Below are 26,180 nucleotides of genomic sequence, written 5' to 3' on the forward strand. Positions count from 1 at the left end.
CTTCTGGTCCACTCTATTGTTTTGAGTCCCAGTTTCCTTCCCATCACTGTTGGTTCTCCGTGCATCTTCCTTCATCTCTTTTATGGTAACCTGCATTTTTTTCATGTAATTTGTGCCCCAAATCAACCAATTCTGTAAGCTTCCTGATCACCATTGTTTTGAACTGTGCATCTGATAGATTAGCTATTTCTTGGTCGCTTAAAAGGATGAGTTCTGGGGCACTGGTTTGTTCTTCTATTGGAGCCATCTCTCCCTCTCTCTCTCTCTCTCTGTCTCTCTCTCTCTCTTTTTTTTTTTTTTTTTTTTGGTCTGGTCGCTCCTGATACAGTGAGGGGCGGAGCCTTAGGTGTTCAACGGGGCTGGGTAACCCAGTCACTAGATTGTGATGTTGTAGGTGGGGACGGGGGCGGGAGAGAACAATGGCAGCAGCCCCACTCTCCTGGGATCTCAGTCCCTTCCCTGGGATCCTGGGCTGCGCACTCTGCCCTGGTCCACAATCGCAGCCTCTCTGGGTCTGCCAGTTGCGTACTCAGGGTCCACCCGCTGCGCGTCCCGGGTGGCTTATGCACTCCCGGATGCCTTAGGCGCCCAGCTCTCCTCGAACTCTGCTCGCTGTGACCCGCCCTCATCTCTGCCCCTCCTACCGGTCTGTATGAATGGGTCTATTTCAACTTCTTGACTGTCCAACTTCCATTCGGATACATTCTCTGTCAGTTCTGGGTGTTATTCTGCCTCTAAGTTGTTGTTCTAATCTTGGTTGTGCGTGGCGGTACGGTGCGTCCACCTATGCCTCCATCTTGCCAGAAGTCCTAGAATACTAGCTTTTAAATGTGTGTTTTGTGAGTGGAGTTATAGTCTTTTGACATACCAGGGATGGTCACCGTGGGCTATGCAGAAACATGGAGATGAAAATACACACACTTCATTGTATTTGATGTGAGATTGCTCTTGCCGAGGCTAAACCTGGGCTGGGTCCAGTGTTGCAACAGACAGCAGAGCAGGTCCAAACCACTAGGATCTAGACAGAGCCCCCACCCTGGCCTGTTCAATGAGTCAGGCTCCATTTACTTATGAAAGTCTTTCCCTTGCCTCTGGAATGAAGATTGCCAATGATGGTGAACAGGAAGTACATACATAAGAACATAACTTTCTTTCATTTCCAGCTTCTTCCTAAATCAATATGGTTCTTGACAACTTCAGATCAGCTGAATGATGTAAAGACATGAGTCTCCAACAATTCCAACAGAGAACAATACATCCATAGGTGATTGACCATTGATGTATCTCTCAGGCTCTCTCACCCATTTCTTTCTCTTTACTCTCCTCCAACTTTGTTTCTCTTGTTCCGCCATACTGTCCTTGCTTAGGCTGATGCAGTGTTTCTGTTCTGGGAGGCTGTCTGTCCCTCCCTGAATTCAAGAGGGACACCTTGCTTGCTTTCCTCAACTGGCTAAGTGCCACCTGCTCTCAAGGCCTATGTACTTGCTATTCCCTCTGCCTAGAAAACTCATCCCAAAAGGGCCCCTGGGTTACAGTGTTCACTCAGGTGAGCTGAAAAGTCCCAGTCCAACAGCCTGCCTGGACCTCCTATAGGATGCTGCCCTTGCAGTTGTTTGTTGTTCCTGATGCAATCAGTTTCCCTTTCTCCTCTATTCAATTGCAGTTACTTCGGGTTAGAGGTAAGCTGCACAAGTGCAACGTCCTGCTTGACTTGTTCCTACAATGGAATCTGTGACATGTAGCACAGGGACCATCCTAGGAGATTCATGGTTGTTAAGAGCATGGATAGATACATGAAAGGGTAGATGGATGGATGGTGGATGGATAGGTGGAAGGGTGCACAGGCAAATGGAAGAATGAAACCTCCAATTTAGTCCTAAGTGCTCTGGTTTCATCCCTGTGATAGGCTCTTGACATAAATGTCAGCCATCCTTACATAGTGAGGCATGTGTGCCCACTTCAGAAATGAGGAAAAGGAACCTTGTGACAACCAGCACTGTAACCTGCCCAAGAACATGTCGTGATTAGGGGTTGCATCAGAGGTTCAAGTCTACATCCACATGAGCCCAGGTTATAAACTTCTCACCATACATCACTCCCCCCTCCCAGCATCTGTAATCATACATCTCTAATCATCCATTGAATCAGGGGAACAAAATCCCTAATGAACTAAAAAACACTATTCTTAATTATGAATTTATGACTAATTTTATGAAGTTGCCCTAAGTGAGAAAGTCTTTTTGAAAACAACCTTCAAAGAAGATGAGAAATTATTTCTATTTCCCAAGCAAAAGCACCTGGGTTTCAGTCTATGGGTAAGGAAAGTCTGTCCTCCTGAGGCAGCATGTGGAATAACAGCACCTAGCCCAGGTGTTTGCAGAATCAGGAAGAACACAGACTGAATGTGAAATGTGTTGTTGTACCCTGAACAGGTAAAAGAGAAACAAGAGGAGTAACGGGGAGAAGAAGAAGAGGAAGGAGCGAGAGTGGTAGAGAAGGAGGGAGAGTTGAACGTATAGAAGGAGTAGGAGGGAGAAGGGGAGAAAGAATTCAGGAAGGGGGAAGAGATAATGAGGACGACAACAATAAAGCAACAGGGATGACAAGAGAGGCTCACAAGGCTGTCATTTGCCTTATTATTTTGCAGGCACTTTGATGTTAACTCTATCTAACATCCTCACCATTACTTGGAGTTCTGAGATGTTGGAGGGTTTTCAAAGCTCTGTCCCCTTGGGTTGTATGAACAGAGCCCATATGGGCTGGGGCTGGGAGATTCTCCCAGTCCCTTCCTGACCCAGGGCCAGGTTTACCATGTGACTCATCCTGTCATCTGTGGGAGGCATTAGGGCACCCACCAGGAGAATAAAAGGCTGCATTCTGGACAGCCATGTCGGACAGGAGCTCCTTCTTCCCCACCACTTCAGAGTGACCAGCCCAGAGGAGCTGCCTGAACTATGAAGCTGGTAACAGTTCTCATGCTAACTGCCCTTCCCCTGTATTGCTATGCTGGTGAGCATGGGCACAATGTTGTTGTTGGAGGAGGGCTGTCATCAGGGCCCCTGTGCAAGTGCTGCTGCTCCTCATCTCCCCGAGCAGAGCAGCCCATTTCTCTAGTGTCAGCACTGTGTGTATGGGGGTGGGGGTGGGTGGGGCAAGGACAAGGAAGCAGATGTTTTAGGGTTAAAAGAAAATCCCAGGTCCTGAGTTGAGTCTCCTAAAACTGAGGACTCAGACCCTTCCCACCTTCTCTCTGAGCATATATCCCTGTGGGGAGGTAAGATGACAGTATCACAGTCAGGCCCCACACTGAGCTCACACCTCTGTCACTGAGCCTGCATTTGCCTGCTTTCTTCCAAGGGATTGGCTGAGATCTTTTGGATGATGTGGTCTATATAACCATTGATCCTAATGTGGACATGACTGAATACAATAACATGCAAGAGTTCTTACAGGTGAAGAAACTGAAAAGGTCTTCACTTTCATGAAGGAATGCTTTCTCCAACAGAGCAAAGAAACTCTGGAGAAGGTTCAAGAGCTGCAGGTAATTTCAGTGTCTCTTTTACTGCATTTGAACTGCAGGACAGGACATGCAGGTTCTCAGTTTGTGACAACTCTTTTGAAGCATGTGATGGTCATGCTTGTCAGGAAGATTCCTTCCATCTTATTAACACAACCTTCAGTGCACTGTCAAGGAACCTAGGTTTCCTGGCACCAGTGCTTGAATTCCTTGACTGTGAATTAAGGCCCCAGAGTGACACATGGAATCCATGGCTGTGAATCTGCCCTGGGTGGTGGGAGAGGGGAAAACAGAAATCAGTGGTTTCACATGCAGCAGTCTTTCCACATATGACACATGTTGTGTAGTGTTTTCTAGTTCTCGTTCCCTGCCCTAATACACCATACTGCCACAGCACAAAGAGGAAAGTGCACGTCACTAAGAAATTTTTGACACGGGATGGCATGGACGAATGTTGAGGAACTATGGGGGAAAAAATGAGCCAGTCACAAAAAGACAAATATCACACTCTGTAGAGTAGCCGATCTCTTAGACACAGAGGTTGAAGAGTGGTTTCCAGGGTGGGTAGTAAGGAAATTTGCAGGTGCGGAGAGTCTGCAGCTGCACATCAGTGAGAGGAGAAGGTCCTGGAGGTCGGGTGTGCTGCTGACTGCGTGTTCTTCACATGATTAGCTGTGCATTGAAAGTGATGAAAGAGTAACATTTGTATGTGTATTCACTGTAAGTAAAAATTTTAAATTATTAGCCCCCTCAGTTCAAGACGACAGGTATTTTCTTTCAATCCTCAGGCAAATCACAAGGAGCACAACACACCTGCCATGTGTTGTCAACCACAGGTGGGGGGCTGGGGCTGTTGGCTCATTTTCTGACACTCAGGAACTCAGAACTTCACATTCCCTCGTTTTTGGACTGAGGTACAGAAAACTAAAACACAGCACATTGTTTGCTATGTTATTGCAAAGAAGAGGAAACATGGCATGTGACTTTCCTTCCTCATCCCTGCCCCCAGGTCCACCTGGACACTTTCAGGCTCTCAGGTCCTCGTGACTGTGGCCTGCTCAGGTTCCAGGATTCATGGCAGGCCTTGAGTTGACACTGTGCTTTCTTACCATGGCCGGGCTCCACTCTGGGAATTCTCTGTCCTAGACCTTAGGTCTCTACACAGTGCTGACAAAGACCCTCACCATCTATGTGCATGAAACCTCCACTCAGTGCTGATAAAGATCCTCACCCTCAATTCACACCCCTAAGAGGAAATATTCACCCCACACGTGAACCCCTATGAATGAACTTTCACCTAAACAGTGAACGAATGTCATCTCCTCTTCTTGACAAGGCACTGAGCCTTGCCTGAATGTCCACATTCCACTCTCAGGTTCTGACTATGTTGGGCTTCCTCCTGGGACAGCCAGGCGTCTGTGATGGCCCCTGTATGCCAAGTTGTGGCTCGTCTGTTTCCCCCTCTTAACACCTGGTGTGTGCCCCCACTGAGCCTGCCTCCAACAGGTCACTAGTGAGCTTCCCAGGGGATGTCAGTCAGGGGGGTGCATTTGGCAGCTTATGCTGCCGCATAAGCGGAGGGTCCTATCAGCAGTGGTCCTATCATCTTTGACTTAAAGATGCTTTCACACCTTAAATCCCACTCACATTACCTTAATCCTTTCACAAAACTTTCATTCCCTGGTTAATTTCAGCAGTTTTCAACTGCTTTGCTCCCTCCCAGCCTAGTGCGTTTTCACCAGGACATATTTGGCGATGGATAGTTTCTCAGATGTCAACCCCTGAATCTGGGGTCCACAGACACCACCACTTGGCAAGGGCATTCTGGCATCGGTGCTTCCATGCCCCCATCTCCAACATTACTTCCAATACTCTGATCAACCTTGTCCTCCGGCAGTTGGTGGTGTGTTGGCACAATCCACATGGTTCCTGGAGACTTCTCCCAGTGATGCAGGCAAATGCTGTCTGACTGACCTCCCCAACTATATCATGAGATGAGAAGGATGCCCAGGAAATACCTGAACACATCAACTTCCCCGTAACTGTGCTGGGGCAGCTAGGGCATGTCCGTGAGCAGGTGGGGACAACGTGATCCAGAAGCCTAGTCTGAGGAGCTGGGGGTGTTTTGTCCTCCACCCGGTTGGGGGCTGACCTCTGCTTCTCCACTCTTGCTCTGGGGATCCTTGCAGCTGCCATTGCTCAGGATCCTGAGGCCTCTCCTCACTTCCATGCCAGTAACCATTTCAATGAGAGCATGGCTATATCAGTAACTACTGTCATACTTCACACTCTCATTCCCCATCACAGGCCTTTTGTGGCTCCTTCCACATGTCCATTCCAAGTGCAGATATGTGGACACCTCTCCAAGTGGGCCACATCAATCAGTGAGCAAAGTCCAATTTCTGTATGTGTGGTCAAAGCACCAAGACTGAGCAGGGACCACAAGTCCCTAATAAACAAGTGTGTGTATAAGGGGTGTAATAAACAAAATGTTACAATGTGAGGTGTACATCCAGGGACATGGTCCATTTGTCTGGCCCTAATACTGTCACCAAACTGGAAGTGCTATGGAGAAGTGGGAGGATGTTCCTTATTATGACCTATTGAGTCTTAGGTACTTTCAGCCTCTTCTTAATCTATTGATTTAAAGAAAAATAGGTGTTCTGGCCAAGATGGAGTCATAGGTAGATATGTGTCCCCTCCTCACGCAACCAGAAAAAGGAAACAAGCAGTTTAAAAACAAAAATCGACCAGAAATACCAGAAAATTAAACTGAATGGAAGCCTCACAACCAAGGAGTTAAAGACGCAACAATCAACTAGACTGGTGGGAGCAGCAGAGACAGGCAGCCAAGGCAGAGAATACACGTGGCAAGGTAACCACTGGCAGACCAGGCAATCCCATATTTGCCTGTGGATAAAGCAAGAGAAACAACAGGGGAGAGAAACAGACCACACAACACAGGGTTCCAGAGTGGGCAAAATAAATCCTCTGAACCACTGATGTAAAAACGTGTGGGGGAGTGGCAGTAGGAGAAACTGCCAGTCTCTTGAAAGTGTGTATAGAGCTGAGAAAGCACCATAGTTCCCTCTCTGTCCCCTCCCCCACATACAGCTCCACAACACAGACATGTGGGTTGCCCTGCTCAGGAGAATACCTAAGGCTCTGCCCCTTACATTATTAACAGGTGTGCCTAGAGAAATAAATATGGGGCAAAGAAGATCAAAACCATGAAGAGTAAAATGAGAACACTCCCACAGCTATTAACAACTGAACCTAAAAAATCAAAAACTATAAACAAGTAGAAGAGGAACAGAATGAGAGAGATGGACATGACATGGAGGGATTTCAGTGGGAATGGGTGGGGGAGATACAGGGAATAAGAATCATAACTGGTAGGCATAAAATAGACTGGGAGAGGTTAAGAATGGTATAGGAATCAGAGAAGTCAAAGCATTTACATGTACAGCTCATGGACATGAATTAAGGAGGAGTATGCTGGAGGATTGGGTGGTACAGGGCACATGAGTCATAAAGGGGAAAAATTGGGAAAACTGTGATAACATAGTCAATAAAATATACTTTAAAAAAGAAATATGGGACAAACTAAAGAACTGATCAAAACTCTAGAAATAGGACTAGATGACCAGGACATAGCATCTGTCAGATGCAGATTTCAAAACACTAATAATCAAGATGCTCACTGAAATGATAGAGTGCAGCCCCAAAAATAAAGGAAGAAGTAAAGGCTGTAGAAGGTGAAATAAAGAAAATTATACAGGGAACCAACAGTGAAGGGAAAGAAATCAGGATTCAAATCAATGATTTGGAATGAAAAGAAGAAAGAGATATTTAGCTGGAACAGAATGAAGAAACAAGAATTCAACAAAAATGAGGACAGTATAAGAAGACTCTGGGGCATCTCCAAATGTGCAACATCCAAATTACAGGGATCCCAGAAGCAGAAGAGGAGAAACAAAAGATAGAAAACTTACTTGAAAAATAAAGACAGAAAACTCCCACAAGCTGGTGAAGGAAATAGACATACAAGTTCAGGAGGCTCAGAGAGTCCAGGAAGCTTTGGATCCAACAACCTGGATCCAAAAAGGACAACATCAAGACATATTGCCCAAGATTAAAGATAAGGAAAGAATCTTAAAAGCAATAAGGGTAAAAAAGAGAGTTACCTACAAAAGAGTTCCCATAAGACTGTCAACTGATATCTCAAAGAAATCTTTGAACAGGGGCTCGAAAAAGTATTCAAAGTCATGAAAAGCAAGGACCTGCAACCTAGATTACTCTATCAGGCAAAGCAATCATTTACGAGGGAAAGGCTGATAAAGTGCTTTGCAGTTAAGTTGAATTAAAGGAGTTCATCATCAGCAATCTCTTATTACATGAAATGTTAAAGGGACTTATCTAAGGAAAAGAAAATGATCGAAACTATCCAACAGTAAAATGACAACAAACTCACAACTGTCAACAACTGAACCTAAAAACCAAACAAAGACAACCTAAGCAAACAACTAGAACAGGAACAAAATCACAGAAATGGAGATCACATGGAGGATAATCAGCAGGGAGAAGGAGGAGAAAGAATGGGGAATGGAAGAGGGAATAAGAAGCATAAACGGTAGGTACAAAATACACAGGGGAATGCTAAGAATAGTATAAAAAGTGGAGAAGTCAAAAACCTATATGTACAGCTCATGGACATGATCTAAGTGGGGGATGCTGGAGGGACACAGCAATGTCCCTCTCCCTTTGAAGTTTTCATTACCCAAGTGTGTGTTTACCAGTTTGAACACCAAAACCCTAGGCTGTCCCTGGGATGTCATCCTGAGACCCGAGTGTCATGCCTGCCTGCACATCCTGCTGAGGACAGAGTCCGAAGACTCTGCATGCCCAGGGTAAGTAACACCCATCCCCACCCACCACCCTCCTCTACCCTTACTTCCAATATCCCCTATCAGGGTTTTAACATCACAGTAACAGTGACTCAGAGGTGATCATGAAACAGTAAATGAAGTGAATGAAACGTAATTATCTCATCTTACTGATAGAAATCTCAGTGGGGCCCGAGCCAAGTTCAGAAGCACACTCTGTCAGCACTTAGGGGAAACAAACACTCCTGTTGGCAGAGTCAGTTAGACACAATCTGCTGTTTGATTTGGGAATGAGGTGATTTGTTCTCTGTGACTTAGTGTTTACACTTGTTCCTCCCTGATGTAAGTGTGAGAGCTGACATTGACCCCAGACACTGTGTGCAGCACGTTTCCTCTGTGGATCCACGCATCCCAACACAAGTCCTCTGACGTCAGCACTAAGATATCACCCTTACTTTACAGATGAGGAAAGTGGGGCTAGGAGGGTCAGCACCAACTGAAGACCCATGGGTAGAAAGTTATGGAGCTGACCTTGAATCCACTAGTCTGGGCCCAAAGTCAGAATTCTCTCAGTTAACTAAGAAAGGCAAATGTTCTCATTTTCAGTCATACTGACCACACTTTGGAATTCAAAACAGAGCACACCTGTCCTGCAAGGGCTCTGGTGTGGGCAGCATTGAATCTGTAGAATTATTTGAGAATGGTAGACACCTTAAAATTGTAAATGTTTCCTTGAAGAACAAGGTGTGTTGCTCTGTAAGTGAAGTTTCAGGATTTTTCCTGAGCACACTGCACTTTTCTGCAGGTCCATTTCAGTATTATGCTGCTGGTCCTCTTCCTGTTGCCACAGTCCCACTTTTTCCTTGACCTCATGTGATGGGAAAGGCTGAGTTACAGGAGAGGAGTCACTTGTTCTCTGCTGAGCATGGGTTCAGCTCATGTGAGGAATTCTTATCAGATCCAATAGTTTTCTTCAAGAGATTATCTTAAATGTTTAATTCATCAGTTCATTTTTAATTTAACCTTTATTGTATTTTTCCCATTACCATTTAGTCCTCTTATAACCATCTCCTCCCAGCAATCACCACTCTGTTGCCCATGCCCATGAGTCCTCATCAATTCACTTTTGAAAAATCCTCACTCAATGATGTGCTTATTGATTTTAGAGGGAGGGATGGCACGGAAAAGGAAAGGGAGTAAACTTCAATGTGAGAGAACATCTATTGGTTGCCTCTGCTATGCACCCCAACCCCAGGTTGATCCCCCAACCTAGTCATGTGCCCTGACCAGGAATTGAATCTGCAACCTTTGGGTTTATGGGATGTTGCTCCAATGCTCTGAGCCACACTGGCTAGGACTCAGATCATTTTATATCGATTTTTTCTCTTTGTCTGAAGACAATTATCTCTTACAGTTTCCCACTTTCCTTTTTTAATAGACAATTTTTTAGAGCTCTTTAGATTCACAGAGCAAATCAACAGCAAGTGCAGACTTCCCATATGCATCCCGCTCACAAACACGCACAACCTCCCCACCCCCCATCTACAGCCTCACCAGACTGGCACATGTGTCACAATTGACAAACCTCTATTGACACATCAGTATCACATACAGCCCATAGTTACCATTAGGGTTCACACTTGTGTTGCATATTCCATGTGTTTGGTGAAACGTATAACAATATGTACCCACCCTTACAGTGCAGAGAGCTTTCCTGCCCTCCAGTCCCTGTGCTCTGCCTATTTTCCCTCCCTCTCCTTAACTACTGGAGACCACTGACTGATCCTTCAATGTCTCCTTGGCTTTGACCTCTCCCAATGTCTGCCATTGCATCAGGGATCCTGTAATCCCTAAGGGCCTGTGAGATGCTGTAGCCAGTCAGTGGGAGAAACCTGGATCCCAGACTAACCTTTGAGGTCAGGATGTATCTGGTCCAGACAGGTGTCCAGGAACAGCAGGCTCCAAGTCAAGTTGTCTACAGTGTTTATCACAGAGGACTCTGTTATCTGTGATACTGTTGAGAACACTGAATCTCAGTGACTATCAAAAGCAGTGGAGTTTTTCCCCTTCCCCTTCTGGTACCCCTATAATTCAGATGTTGGAACGTTTAAAGATGTCCTGGATGCTCTTAAGCTTCTCCTCATTTTTTTGAATTCTTATTTCATCATGCTTTCCTGCTTGGTTGATTCTATCTTCCTTCTGGTCCACTGTATTGTTTTGAGACCCAGTTTCCTTCCCTTCACTATTGGCTCTCCTCCGTATATCCTCCTGCATCTCTTTTATGGTAACCTGCATCCTTTCATCTCAATTGCGCCCAAAATCAACCAATTCCGTGAGCTTTCTGATCACCAGTGTTTTGAACTGTGCATCTGATAGATTGGCTATTTCTTAGTCACTCAAAGGATGAGTCCTGGGGGACTGATCTGTTCTTCTGTTGGAAACATGTCTCTCCCGTTTTTCCTTTTTTTTTTTCCCAGTCTGGTCACTCTAGTTACAGTGGGGGGCGGAGCCTTAGGTGTTCACCGGGGCACAGGGGCCCTTTGCTTAACCTGGCATGGTCTGTCTCCACTGACAAAGCTGTCCCTGTCCCACTGTGCACTGGTGTTTCAGGGCAACATGCATGGGTTCTTGTGTTCCCTACCAGCCATCTGGTTCATGGTGTCTGGTCTTCCCTTGTGCTGTTCCCACAGGATCCCTCCTCCTAACACCACTTCATGTGAAACCCTATCTCTTCCGAGAGGCTCTCAGGCATGCTCCTCTGGACCCAGACTGTTTTCAATGTCTTTCCTCAGAACAGTCCATGTCCAAGGGCTTCCATGGGGTATCTGCGCATGGCTAGGGAAGGGGTAGGATAGGCCCTGTGGGCGTTACTGCCCTGGGACCCTGAGGAACCAAAAGGTGCCACCCTCCTAACTGACAAAAGAAATGTCAGTTAGGAAAGTGTCCTGCTTGATTTGATGGAATCTTTGCTACACCATCTTTCAATGGTTAGATGAGAGTCAGAGGGTGGGAGATGGCGAGAAGGCTTCCTCTTTGCACAGTGTTCTGCTGACACCCCAAAACCCTGGATATCTTCAAAAATATCCCCACACCGCTAACCTTTCTCTCTTGATTGCCCAGAGTCACCCTGACCCATCAGGTATCCTTTCACACTAAGATGGACTGGAAGCAAACATTCCAGGAGTATGTGCCCATCCTCTTCTCTATGCCAGGGCCTAGGCTGAGCCAGGTGAGCAAACTGGTCACTGCCCTCAATTAAGGAGCTAAAAATTAAGGGGGCTCACATCAAACAAAGCTCACATAAACTCCAGTTAAGGAGCTGAATCCTGGGGGGGGGGGCTGCTAATCAACTGATTGCAGTTTTGTAAACTCCCTCCTCGATTTTAGCCACAAAGGAGATGCATGTGGTGCCAGCAATGCTTATTGTTCACCAAGTCACCAGTGCTGTGACCATGACGGTTGGAAACACGCCTTACTGAGGAAGGGAGGGCTGGAGGCCAGACCTTGTGACCTGTCATGTCTTTGTGGGCAGGACCTGTGAGGCTCACTAAGTACAAATAGCCCTGGGCTCCCCAGGCTGCTGAGTCCAGCTGCTAACTTCTCATTGTTTGCTAAAGCTGAACTCAAAGCAACATCAACCATGAGACTGTCCCTGTGTGTCCTGCTGATCACTCTGGCCCTTTGCAGCTATGAGGGTGAGTCTCACTCCTAATCAGACTACCACCAGGTAAGTAACCTTCTCTGAAGTGGGTAACTCATTTGGGGAGGAGAGGTGAACAGATCAGAACCAGACCCACTACTTGTGGACTAGCCCACTGAATGCCAAAGGCCCTTGTATCAAGTCCCAACACCCTGGAACTTTCCAGAAAACCCTTTCAGCCCACTTTGAAGAGCTTCTCATCTGAAGCCTCACTCCCTGTCTAGAGTCCATTATCAGAAGCAGCAGGATGTGATAGCATTTGGTTGTGAATCACAGTTCTGTTACTCAGCAGAGCTGTTACTTGAACAAAATGCTCAACCTTCCATGAGCCCTCTCATCCTCCATTTTTACAGCCTCGAAGGAGAACAGCTGTGATCGTGGAGTGAGACAAAGGGTGTCAGGAGCCAGCTCTGGGTCTTATGAGCTGTTCTACTTCCCAGAGTCTTTGGTGCCAGTTGAACCATGGCTTTTGAACTCTGTCTTTCAGACTCATAGAATGCTCCAGCTGGGAGGGTTTTAGGAGAGTTTTCAGTTCAATAAGAGCCAGCGTGGTCTGACTCTCTCAGGAATTAGTCAGGATCAGCAGCACTCAACACACGCACATGCCCTGCTCTGTTTTTCGAAGTCCACCCAGGGTTGGAAGAACCAGTACAATCTCAGGGCTGCACTGGCTGTGTTTCTAGGCAACTTCTAGCCACTCATCCACCAATACTTTGCTGTGTCGTCATGCCCTTGACTCTGATCAAATTGCTTTAGACTCTCTTTCATCTGACTTTCTGAACTCCTCCTCTTTCCTGTGTTGCTGGTGATCTGTCCCCATCTCAGCATAGTTGTTGTCTGATCAGGTACATGGGAGCCTGGTAGGGCACATTCCCTGCTGCAGGTGGCTATAAACACCTGGGGATAGAGCAGAGGGTGGGAATGGGGAATCCAGACCAGGAAGAATGTTTAGTTCAGGTCTCAGCACAATCCCTTTGCATCCAAACGCAGGCCCTGGTTGCCACCTCAAAGGAATTCTGTATCCAGTGCAGATCAGAAGAGCTAGTCATGGTTCATATGTAAGCCTCAGATTCCTTTCTAAGCTATTTAACTCTTTTCACCCAATGACATAATTTTACTGTTTGACTTGCTCTTAGAAGAGTATTTTCCAACATTCATTCATTGTTCCTGCTCCTCTCCAGTCTTAGTCCCTGTTCTGACCTCTGTGAGATCGGCCCTTCCCATTCTGCAGGAAAGACTGATCACTAACAGCTCCTCTTCCCCAATGTCCAAGACCAAAGAACATGTCATCCTAACAACAGATCAAACCCTAAATTCTGAAATCCAGGGAAAGTGAATTTCAGCAAAGAAGGATTGTCTTCAAAAGGTGTGCATGTATTTGACACAGAAGAGCTGAGCTGAATCTCAGTGAACCTGTCTTCTAGGACGAGCTGTGCTGCTGCTATGTGATTTGAGCAAGTCATGGCTTTTTAGTATTTTTCATTGTCATTGGCTCAAACATGGAATGAGACCATAAACCCCCTTGGTGTTCCTGTGTAGTTGTAAGGTCAGGGGCCATCAGGGAAAAGTGACTTCCTCACATCAATTGTATTTCTTCTTCTTCTACTCCAGCAAATGCAACAGCCTGTCCAGCTCTTATGTATGAACTTAGAAGCTTCCTTTTGGATCCTGTAAGCCTCTACAATAGCTATCTTCTGAAATTTCTTCCACCTAGAGAAGCTGTTGAGACCGCGGTAAAAGTGAAACAATGTAGCGACCTTATGCCCAGACAGGATAGACAGAAGATTTTCAATATTGTGGTAAGTTGTTTCTCCTTCCTCTGTAGGGACTTCTGCTCAGCTGCACAGCCAGAAAGGATGTCAAAGTTCTGCACTATAGGCACAGGGTGGGGAGGGACCTGCAACTCTTCTCAACTCAAAGAAACTTGGGGCCATAGGGTGGATGATGACATGACACCTGCTGAGCTAGACTAAGGCTGCACATTACATGTAACATGTTCCTCCTTTTTAGGTCACCTTCCTGGGCACCACATTCCCCACAGTGTCCTGGGGAGGACAACCAGGGCCCAGGTGGTGATGCTAAAAGGCAGAGACTGCTGCCTTGCTTCCTGGGAGGTTTCAAAGGTCGGACACCAGATCTCTCACCCAGTGGCACAGTCCCTGGGGAGCCTCAGGGAGGGTGGAGAATGTTGGAGAGAATCAGCTGCTGAGAGAGGGCAGACCCAGGCCCTACATCAGGATTGAGGGGTGGCTGCTTGGGGCTCCGCCAGCAGAACAAGCCCCTCCCTATACCTGAGCCCCACTTACCCAGCCTTCACCAACCACGGCCAGTGGTCAGAGACCCTCCCTGTTATGTCCTCTGCAGCCTCGAGTGCAGCTGGAACAGTTCCATTATATCCTGGGGAAGAAATCTGATATTTACAATACTTTCCCAGCTTGTCCACCCCTGAAATGAAGTTGGATTTGGTATAAATTTCCACACAGGCTGGATACTCAGTGTGGAGATGTCCATGTGCTGTCAGTTTGATTTTCTCAAAGAGACAGGACATCTCCTACAGATAGAATGTCCTATGTCTTCTCTTGCTCCTGTCCTCTTCTCTCACCCTAAGTCCACTTTGGAGAGAAAACGTAGAAACCTTGGACCTGGGACTCTGAGGAAGGATATCCTGGGCTGCTCGGTCCTGCCCTTGACTCTATCCCAGCTCCATTAGAAACCCAGGTCCCACACCTGGATCACTCCGGGTTTATTTGTCTTTCTATGGACATGTTCTTCCCTGTCCTGCACTGTTTGTCATGACTGCACCAGGACTATTGAATTCCCCACCTACTCAGATCTCCTGCCTGGTGGCTCCATGTGCCTTTCCTGGGTGCAGTTTTCCTCACATGTTGGTGTGAAGAGAAGTCCCTGTGAACGTGGCATCTCCAGGGGCAGCATAACTGATGTCCCCTGTCTCTCTTTCTCTGTTTCAGAAAGCTTTACAGTCCCAATGTAACAGCTAAACATTAAAAATCTCATACATGAGTGCCTCTGTCATTCAAGGATGACCTGATTACCCCCGGAAAATGTGAAGGTTTCAACGTCTTGCTTCAATAAAGTACTTGCCCTGCACTTCTCTCCCTGTCTTGTTTTGGTCCAACAGTCTGTCCCTGGAGTTGGGGTGGTTCTTGTCATGAAGTGCCCCTATCACTCTTGTCTCTGCCCTGGGAGGGGACCTTGATGTCACCCTTTCTGTGTGTTTGCAAATCTCTCTCTGCCTCTTTGTTTACAATACATGGGATGGCATTTGGAGGCTACCAGGAAATTCATAATTTTCTCCCTAACTCACAATCTGCACCCATGTCACATTAGCAAAGCCCTTTGTGCCATGGAGGATACACCACAGGCCCCGATTTAGGGTATGGATTTGGTGGGGGTGAGGGTGGGGGTAGGCGGTGGGGGGCGCTTTATGAGCCTACTTCAGCTCACGTGCACCTGACACCTAATAGTCCACTAACTTCTGCTCCCTCCATGGTTGAGAATCCCTCGGATACCTTGGTGTTCCCATCCACACAGCCATCCTCACAGTCCAGGCCTCACCCGGTGTGCTCAGGTCCCCTAAACAAACCTCTGGGTCAGAGAGACCCCTGTTGCAATACACCCTCCCTATTGACCCCAAGTGACCCTCCAAGTGGGATTCCATCCTGACTTGTGCAACTTTGAAACACTAGAGGTCATGGGTTTCTTAATATTTCAAATAAGAGTACCTATTGTTAGATCTAACCCATCTCTAATTACGAAGGTTGTGTGAAGGACAAGCTATGATTCAGAAACCAAAAATTAAGTTATCTACTATTATTAACTATGTCCAATGTCTTTACAATAAATGTGTATTTTTGATCACTTCGGGAAACATATACACTTACATTAGTCTCTGTTTTCTGAAATGCATTATATACTCAGTCTACACACTATGCTTGATAAACACAAGGACTTGTGATGCGCTTGGGACAGCCTGAGAAGCACAGATGGGGCCATGTGGGGAGCACAGAGGTCCATCTGACATTGCACACGAGGCCTTGCTGGACCCAGAGCCTGGGCCCCTCTGGCCTCATCATCCTGCTCACCAGGCTCTCTACTCAGCCATCCTTGTCCAGGTGCCATTTCTCCTGTGTGAGGTTGGGTCACAGCTCCGCACGAGCCTGGTAGTGGCCCCTGTGCCTCTGTATTGTCCCTGGCACAGGACAGCTGATGACCTCAACTGTGAGGCCCTTTCATGTCCGTTCCTCAGCAGGGCCCCCTCTAACTCTCACATCCTATAATAAACCTTTATACACAGACACACAGGTTACACTCTCAGCACACTTGTGGTGCACATGGTGGCACACACAACCAACCTTCAGACATGCAGTCACACCCAGACACACACACAGAATGGTGCTGCTGTTGCTCTGGTAGCACTTTGCTTTTCAGTGGTGTGGTATTCACACCACAAAGTTCATTGGAGACCATCCTGACTGAACGGACAATATGAAAGCACCAATGTTCTCATTGTTATTATTCCCAAAACATGTAAGAGTTTACATACAGAGTTTACACAGATGAAAGAATGCTGCAACTTTTTTCTGATGAACTTTTTCCCTGAAGTCCAATCCCCTTACCTACACTTTTCTCTCCCTATTGAAAGGGTCAGTTGAAAATGGAATTTAAGATGGTCCATTAGGGTACAAACTTGCCATCATCTCAAGTCATTGGCCATCTGAATAAAGCTCCCATAAACACTCTATTTCTGCCTCTGTTATTGGTTCTTGTAGGTTACAGGCAGCACAAATGCTGGCCTTTCTGGGTTCCTATATATAAAAGGCAGGAATATGAAAGAAAATAAAACCATATCTAACCAAAAAAATTCAGAAATGAGACAGATTGTGGTGGGAAGAAAGTCACCAAATAAATATACTAAGAAAATTTCCCCACAGTGAAAAATATGAAATGGAGTAGCTCACTCACTTTCCACACATTTTTGTGACTTTTTGGATCATCACCCCAGACAAAAGTGATTCTTTCAAGAAGAAATGTCACTGAACAGTAACGGGGGTTCTGCTGCACACCCCCACCCTCTAAGTAAACATCCAGAGGCAGAGGTTTGGTGAAAATGGAAAGAGGTCTTGTATTCAAAAGCTGAATGATTTGGACAGAATGACTAGCTTCCTCCTCGGTGCCTAGTCCCTCTGGAACACCCTCACAACCCCCCAGCGCCCTCTGCCAGAGGGAGACAAGGTGCACCCTGAATTCCTTCTCCCATTTAAAAACACCATCCTTTGGGAAACTGCAAGTGGCCACTGCACAATTGTTCAGGCAACATGGCTCCTCTCCCCTTCTCTGTTGGGCCTCAGGCATCTCCTGGAGTCTGGCGGTAGTCAGTGCCCTGCATGCAGTGCACCGTCCTCTCTTCCACCCACTGCTTCCCCAGTCAGCACCTGTGCCCCATCCCTCTGGCTGACAGCTCACTGGCCCGTTGGTGTGACCAGCAGAATAGGACACACACACACAGTCACTGGTCACCAGTTCCACTGCCCCTTCCTGCACTGGGGCAGGGATGGGTCCTGTTCTCTGGCCATATGGATGGTAACATCGATTGCAGTGCCCATTGATCTGCAGGCACTCTGGACTCCCAATATAGTGAGAAAGGGGTGGGGGGAAACCCAGGTGTTTCTCCCTACCCTCTGTTTTATATCTTCAGGCCAAAAACTTTGTGCACTCCAGAAGGGCACCGCTTCCCCAGCCAGTTGCATCTTTTTCCCAGGCAAGACTGGCAGGTCATCACCTGTCCCTACCACCATGTTCTGGAAAGGAGTTGGTGGGCTTTTCCCTCCCTCAATCACCATGTCCAGCCTGTGCTGACTCCAGGCAGGGACTCCTTCTTGCTGAGTCTCATCCTGTGTGGAGGGAAATGTGTCTCAGGCCACACTAGGGACTTCACCCTTTCCATCTACTGTGTTTCCTGCAACCGATCCCTCACTCAGACCCTCTTTGCCCCTCATCTAGCCAGGTCTCCTCCAGATCCATCTGTATCAGAAACACTAAGTCATATGCAAAGGTGGACAATAAAAATTGAATCAACACGAGATGGAAAAACACGTGTAATACTAAAAATTCAGAGTCTCTGACCTATAATTGTATACAACTAGAACTCTTTTACAGTCAGCTGGCCTTTAAGCATGAAGATAAATATGTTTGAAAATTGCAAAACTTTAATAGTTTTATCTCCAGTGGTGTTCTCAGAAGGCAGGAGAGAAAATGCTCTTCAAAAAGGCCTAGATGAAGACTGACGAGGCATGCAACCCAGTCAACACAGGACAGAATATGGGTGACTATAATGAATCCACAGAGAGTATAGGATATTCCCACACTCAGTACCAGGAGACACAGTAAAAGAAGCTGCAGGTGAGGCAGGTGCGGCAGGTGTGGACCAGACTGCAGAGGCGTCTAGTGCTTTATATTGGAAGTTCTTTCTCAATATTTCCTTTCGGGATCAATGTGCCTATATCATTACCTTTAAAATAAAAATGTTGAAAGTGACAGGAAGAGTAAGAGAGAAATGGCCAGGGGGATACCATTGAAATTTGCAGAGATAAAATTTGGCAAAAAATAGGTTAAGATGCTGCACATCATCTCAGGTCAACCAGGAATCTACGCTGCACCACACTTGCTGTATTTGTTAAAAGAACATCAGAGAAGAAGACTTTGTTCTTCTTTTTCTTTTTATAGTTGCCTGGAGTATGATGATGGTAAGGAATGTGGAAGGAAAGAACACCCTTTATGTTGCCATTTAACTCATATATTCATCTGTGTTGTGTGTCGAGTATGGTGCCAGGCACTGGAAATGCAGGAGTGGATGAGACAGACCCAGGGACGACTGATGGGATTTGCAGTTCAGGAAGGTGGGTGGGAAGGAGACAAGAAGGGTGTGGAACACGTCAGAGGACAAGGGGTAAATGCTAGGAAGAAAATGAAACAGGTTGTGGCAATGTGAAGGGAGGTCAGGGTGAGAGATGGTTTCAGGTATTCGTTTCCTACAGCCGCTGTAACAAACTGCTACAAGCTGGGGAGCTTACAACAGGAATTAATTGTCTCATACTTATGGTATTGACCATAGGTATTGACAGGGCTATGGTATCTGTCTACCTTACAGTTCTACTCACTGTCCATTGAGTGTCCACTGAGGGCCCCTCAGACTCCTCATCTTTTGCCATAAAATTGACAGAGATTTCCCTATCACTGGGAGTCTCCACCATGGCTATAGTGTGATTAGAGTTGAAGAGTCTCTTTGCAGTGGAAACCCTGAGCATCACATGTTGTTTCGTGACATACCTGGTCTCACCCACTTGATGCCCATAGCAAACTACCCACCCTGTCAGGACACCGAAAGATCCGTGGACATGGACAAATGTCCACAGTGGTGGGTGGGAAGAGGACAAAGATCTGCCCCAGCAGAGAACTGCAATTCTAGCAGTGTGGAAACAGATTATTAGGTCTCCCATATTCTCTGTGTTCATGCCCCTACGGGCCAGAGGGCACACTCTGGATTACCACAGTCAGCAAGAAAATGTGAGCATGAACAGAGGGAAAATAACTAACTGGATGGAGAAGATTTGATGCAGAAATCTAATGAATCAGTGAAAGTCATGAGTGTGTGCCTAGTAAATATTTAACGATGCACTTTGTAGAAATGTCAAGTTGTGTAAAGTTCAGGGTTTTGGTAACTGAGCCAAGGAGAATAGCTGCAGGTGACACCTGATCCTGACTCAGCTTCCAACTCCAGCTCCTTCTCCCAAGTCATTGGATGGATCCGGGTTAGGTTGGATCAAGAGAATGTTTATTTTGGAAGACCAGAAGGGCTGAGGTGGCCCAGTCCCTGCATGTCAGGGCTCCAACTTCTTCCTCTCCTCACCTGGCCTTGCCTGCGGTGGCTGAGTCCACAGCTTTCCCCAGAAACACAAAGAACGTGGTGTTAGCACCAAGACGTCAGGCTGGTGCCCAGGCTTAGATTTAGGTGGCAGTCTTGCCTTTATTCAAGTTTCTATTTTAAATGAGTTTCTCTTTCCAAAACACCCAATAATAACACATGTTATGTAATCAGAAATTTTTTTTCCATAATCTCAAAATCTGTCTCAAAACCAGTGATACAACTAATTAGATGCCTATGGCGTCACCTTTGTCACACAAGGAGCAGGAGACCACAGGTCGTGCTCCTTAGGAGCTTCACAGAGAGCAAAGAGTCATAATGTCAGTTCCCATTCACTAGGAGAAACTTGCAGATAAAGGGCTCAAGGCCACAATACGACACAAGAAGTTGGGTCTCTCTGATGTGGCATCGAGAATATATAAGGAGTTTTAACCTTAAGGGACTCAGGCAAGGACAGTGGAGGAGAAGACTTCAGGTGGAGCAATAACCTCAGCAGGAAACTGTGGGGTCTGCATGGAGATCTACCTGGAGTCCACAAAGGCAGTTGTGTAAGTCAAGGTCACAAGACTCCACCTGACTCATAAAGTGAAGGCCCAAAGGGGTCAGACTAAAGAGGTCAATGGTGTTGGCAGCTGTCTCTGATTCCAGAACACCTGATTCCTTAAGCAGCTCTACCACCCACTAGCTGTGTGCCCTTGATCAAGAGGACAAAGAGTTGTAGGTGAAGAAAGAAGAGGAGGGACGGAGGGGAGGAAAAATTGGGAAAGCAGGAAGAGATAATGAGGACCACAGCAATAAGAAAGCAACAAGGATGACAACACAGGTTCACAAGGTTGTCATTTGCCTTATTATTTTGCAAGCACTTTGGCATTAATTTCATCTAACGTCCTCACCATTATTGCAGTTTTGAAATGTTTGAGGGTTTTCAAAGCTCTGTCCCCTCTGGTTGTAGGAAAAGAGCACAGGAGGGTGTGGTCTAGGAGATTTTTCCAGTCCCTTCCTGGTGCACTGCCAAGTTTACCCTGTGACTCATCCCGTCATCAGGAAGAGGGATTAGGGTGGCCATGAGGAGAATAAAAAGTTTTGATCTGGACAGTCACCTCCAACAGAAGCCCCTTCCCTGCCACATTGAACTGACCAGCCCACAGCAGCTGCCTGAACCATGAAGCTGGTGATCGTACTCATGCAGACCACCCTCCCCCTGTACTGCTATGCGGATGAGCATGGACAGGGTGCCAGCTTTGAAGGAAGGCAATGCTCAGGACCCCTGTGCAAGTGCTGCTGTTCCCCAAGCCCCCATGCAGAGCATCCCATTTCTCTAGTGTCTACATTGCTGTGTGTGGGTAGGGTATGGAGTATCTGGGCAGAGGACAAGGAGGCAGATGTTTTAGGGCTAAAAGAAAATCCCAGGTCCTCAGTTGATTCTCCTAGAACTGAGGACTCAGACCCTTCCCACAGCCTCTCTGAGCATATGTCCCTGAGGGGAGGTAAGATGACAGCATCACAGTCAGGCCCTACACAGAGCTCACACCTGTGTCACTGAGCCTGCATTTTCATACTGTTGTCCCAGGACCTGGCTGTGATATGTTTCATAATGTGCTCAATATGGCCAGTGATTCTGATGTGGATGTGACTGAATACATCAATACCATACAAGAGTTCTTGCCAGGTGAAGAAACTGAAAAGGCTTTCACTTTCATGAAGGAATACTTTCTCCATCAGAGCAAAGAAACTCTGGAGAAGGTCCAAGAGATGAAGGTAATTTTGGTGTCTGTTTAACTACTTTTGAACTGAGGGACAGGACATGTAAGATCTCAGTTTGTGACAACTCTTTTGAAGCACGTGATGGTCATGCTTGTCAGGAAGATTCCTTCCATCTTCTTAACACAACTTTCAGTGCACTGTCAAGCAACCTAGGTGTGCTAGAGCCAGTGCTTGGAATCCTTGACTGTGAATTAAAGACCCCAGAATGACATGTGGAAACCATGGGTGTGAATCCCCCCTGGGCGGTGAGAGAGATGAGAACAGAAATCAGTGGTTTCACATCCGGTAGTCTTTCCATGTATGATGGATGTTGTGTAGTGTTTTCTAGTGCCCATTCCCTGCCCTAGTATACCATTTGCAACATTCCAGGGTAACCACCTGGACGTACTCCCACAGGACAAAGAGAAAGCGCACATCGCTAGAAAATTCCTGACACAGGGGGCAGCATGGATGAACCTTGAGTTACTGTGAGAAAAAAAGTGAACCAGTCACAAAAAGACAAATATGACACTTCGTAGAGGATCCACTCTCTTAGGCACAGAGGTTGAAGAGTGATTTCCAGGGCAGGTAGGCAGGATGTTAGCAGTGGGGGAGTGTCTACCACTGCACTTCAGCACAATAAGAAGTCCTGGAGGTCAGGTGCGCTGCCCAATAAATGTTCTTTACACCATTAGCTGTGCTTTGAAAGCAGTGAAAGAGTAACATTTGTGTGTGTGTTTACTGTAATTTAAAAATTATTAAATGTCAGCCTCTTCAATTCAAGATGATGAGATTTTTCTTTAAATCCTCGGTTATACAAATCACGAGGAGCACATGGCTGAAAACTTTTTGCCCACAGGGGCTGGGTTGGGAAGGCTTGGGGCTGTTGGCTCTACTTCTGATGTGCAGGAACTCATAACTTCACATCCCTTGTTTTTGGACTGAGGTACTGAAAACTGAAACACATCGTATTTTTGGCTACATTATTTGAAAGAAGAGGACACATGCAGACAAAATGACCATGGAAGTAACCCCAGTGAGGACAAGATTGAGCAGCACCAGCACACTTTGGGATCAGTCATGGTATGGTCACCTGAGCGATAGAACAAGTATCATGGTTCTAACATCTCTTCCAGCAACAGCTTCCTGTCAATGTGTGTGGACAAATCCAGGAAAAGAAAGAGGAAGCATGTTTGTTCTTCAGGATGTTCCCTGGTAAGAACAAGTGAGATGTTAGTGATGTCTCTGGGTTTTTTTTTCCCAGCATGCAGTACACAGTAGTGACTGGTGTACTCAGTAATAACTTCCACACGACCACAGAGATTGTTCAGAAACCAACTGTTCATGGGTAGAAGCCACAGCTTAGCTTTCTTTCCTCATGTTTTGATCTACAAATGCAAGACGATTGTTGAAACCTCACATGCAGTTCCATTTCAGTAAAGTATCTGGTTGTTGAATAAAATGGAGGCTTAGGGAGGCTCATGTCACACGTGAGTTCCTCTCACACATGCGCATGGACACCCACGGGCCTGCAATCATTCCTTACTGAAGTCAAGGTCGAAATACTGAGAATCTGAAAGTCACCCTGTCTATCCCCACCTACAACCCAAAACTAATCCTGTCCCTGGCATGTGACAGTCCTCCCTCATCCCCATCCCCAGGAGCAGTGGGTCACTGTCAGTCTCTCAGGTCCTAGTGGTGGTGGCCTACTCAGGTTCCTGTATCCTTGGTGGGTCTCACACTAATGGTGCGCCCTCTCACCAAGGCCACCAGGCTCCACTGTTAGCATTCTCTCCTGGACCCCAGGTCTCCAGCCAGTGCTGAAAAGATCCCCACCCTCAATTCACACCCTTAAGAGGAAATTCTCACATCACAGGTGAACCCTGATGGGATAAACTTACCCCAAACAGCAAATCAATGTCATCTCCTCCCCCTGACAAGGCACTGAGCCTTGCCTGAATGTCCACTTTCCACACTTTTGTTCTGACTATGTTGGGCTTTCCTCCTGGGATAGTCAGGCATCTGTGATGGCCCCTCTAAGCCAAGTGGTGGCTCATCTGTTCCCCCTCTTTATCCCTTGGATTGTGTGCCCCCACTAAGTCTGCCTCCATAGTCACTGGCGATCTTCCCAGGGAGTGTCAGGCTGGGTGCAAGTTGGACAGCTTATGCCTCAAAGACCCTTTCACTCTTTCCCATCTCCCTCATGTTACTTTGATCCCTTTCACAAAAACGTTCACTCCCTGGTTCATTTCTGCAGCTTTCAGTGACTTTCCTCCCTGCCTGCCTGGTGCATTTTCACTGATGTGGATTGAACATATTTGACTATGGACAGTTTCTTGGGAGACAACCCCCCCCCCCATCTGGGGCCCACACAGACTACCACTTGGTATGGGCACTCTGACACCAGTGCTTCCCTGCTCCTGTTTCCAACATTCCTTTCAATACTCCAGTCATCCTTGTCTTCCAGCCATTCCTGGTATGTCAGCACAATCCATGTGGTTCATAGTGACTTTTCCAAGTGATGCAGGAAAATGCCCTCTGACTGACCTCCCCAAATATATCATGAGACAATAGGGACCCCCAGGAAACATGTGAACACATAAACGGCCCTCTGACTGCACTGGGGCACCTTGGGCATGACCTTCAGCAAGTGGGGCCAACGTGGTCTAAGAGCCAAGAATGAGGACTTAGGTCAGTCTTCTCCTGCAGCCTGATCCAGTGGCTGAGCTCTGGTTCTCCACTCTTGCTCTGGGAATCCTTGGAGCTGCCATTGCTCAGGATCCTGAGGCCTCTCATAGCTTCCAAACCAGTGACACTTCGATGAGAGCATGGCCATTTCAGTAACTACAGTCATACTTCTCCTTCTCATTCCCCATCACAGCCTTCTGTGCCTCCCTCCACATGTCCAGTCCAAGTGGACCACATCAATCACTGAGCAAAGGCCAACTTCTACATGTTTGTGCAAAGCACTGAGACTGAGCAGGGCCCATGAGTTCCTAATAAACAAGAGTGTGTATAGGGGGCATAATAATCAAAATGTCAAAATGTGAGGTGTGGGTCCAGGGACATGGTCCTTTTGTCTCGGCCTAATATTGTCACCATCCTGGAGGAGCTATGGAGTGGAAGCCTGTTCCTTATTATGATCTATTGAGTCTTAGGTACTTTCAGCTTCTTCTTTATACATTGATATCAAGAAAAATAGGAGTTCTGGGAAAGATGGAGTCATAAGTAAATATGCTTCAACTCCTTAAACAACCAGAAAAAGGAAACAACCATTTTTAAAACAAAAATTAACCAGAAATACCAGAAAATTGAACTGAATGGAAGCCTCACAACCATGATGTTAAAGAAACAACAATCAATTAGACTTGTGGGAGCAGGAGAGACGGACAGCAGAGGCAGAAAAGATGCATGGCAAGGTGACCACTGGTGGACCAGATGGTCCCACATTTGTTTGCAGATAAACCAAGTGGAACAACAGGTGAATGACACAGACCACATAACCCAGGGTTCCATAGTGGGCAACATAAACCCTCAAACCACTGATGTAAAAACCTGTGGGGGTTGTGGCAGTGGGAGGAACTGCCAGGCTCTTGAAAATTTGGAGAGAGCTGAGAAAGTGCCATTGTTCTACTCTGTCCCCTCCTCACATATAGCTCCACTATGCAGCCATGTGGGTTTCCCAACCCTGGAGAATACCTAAGGTTCTGCCCTTTAATACATTAACAGGTATGCCTAGAGAAAGAAATCTAGGCCAAACTAGATCAAAACTATGAAAAGTAAAATGAGAACAAACTCACAACTGCCAACAACTGAACCTAATAAAAAAAAACAGTAAGTAAACAAGTAGAACAGAAACAGAACCAGAATAATGGACATGACATGGAGGAATTTCAGTGGGAATGCGGAGGGGAAGAATGTGCAGGGGAGGTACAGGGAATAAGAAGCACAACTGGTAGGCATAAAATAGATGGAGAGAGGTTAAGAATGGTATAGGAAACAGAGAAGTCAAAGAACTTATTTTTACAACTAATGAATGTGAACTAAGAAGAGGGGATGCTGGAGGGTTTGGGGTGCAAGGTGGAGCAGGGTAAATGGGAAAAAATTGGGGAAATTGTAATAGCATAAGCAATAAAATGAAATTTAAGAAACAGATATGTGAGCCAAATTAAAGAACCAATCAAAACTCTAGAAATAGAACTAGGTGACCAGGAGATAGCACCTATCAGATGCACAGTTCAAAACACTACTAATCAAGATGTTCACTAAAATGATTGGGTACAGCCCCAAAATAAAGGAAGAAGTGAAGGTTATACAAAGTAAAATAAAGAAAAATATACAGGGGACCAACAGTGAAGGGAAAGAAACCGGGACTCAAATTGATGATTTGGA

General features: G+C 46.4%; 2 protein-coding genes and 3 long non-coding RNA genes across 9 annotated transcripts in view; 3 read left to right on the forward strand and 2 right to left on the reverse strand.

Moving 5' to 3' along the window:
- The window catches only part of LOC114500658 (secretoglobin family 1D member 2-like), a 140,053-nt gene extending 124,836 nt beyond the window's left edge, over positions 1-15,217 (forward strand). The window contains exon 3 of the mRNA XM_036029579.1: positions 15,073-15,217. Within this exon, the coding sequence (XP_035885472.1) occupies positions 15,073-15,102 (30 nt within the window). The 3' untranslated portion in view covers positions 15,103-15,217. The remainder of the gene's footprint in view (positions 1-15,072) is intronic.
- Positions 1-26,180, forward strand: part of LOC114500307 (mammaglobin-A-like) — a 259,118-nt gene that overhangs the window by 149,122 nt on the left and 83,816 nt on the right. The window lies entirely within an intron of this gene.
- On the reverse strand, positions 1,283-13,099 carry LOC118501378. Its single transcript, XR_004904021.1, has 3 exons — positions 12,772-13,099; positions 11,379-11,381; positions 1,283-1,296 (listed from the first exon to the last, which is right to left on the reverse strand). It is a non-coding gene; the product is annotated as an uncharacterized LOC118501378 (long non-coding RNA).
- On the forward strand, positions 11,933-12,808 carry LOC118501377. The gene is made up of 2 exons (XR_004904020.1): positions 11,933-12,098; positions 12,591-12,808. It is a non-coding gene; the product is annotated as an uncharacterized LOC118501377 (long non-coding RNA).
- LOC118501381 lies at positions 17,025-23,235 on the reverse strand. Its single transcript, XR_004904024.1, has 3 exons — positions 23,074-23,235; positions 18,262-18,271; positions 17,025-17,035 (listed from the first exon to the last, which is right to left on the reverse strand). It is a non-coding gene; the product is annotated as an uncharacterized LOC118501381 (long non-coding RNA).

Source organism: Phyllostomus discolor, chromosome 6, assembly GCF_004126475.2.
Source record: "Phyllostomus discolor isolate MPI-MPIP mPhyDis1 chromosome 6, mPhyDis1.pri.v3, whole genome shotgun sequence".
NCBI lineage: Eukaryota > Metazoa > Chordata > Mammalia > Chiroptera > Phyllostomidae > Phyllostomus > Phyllostomus discolor.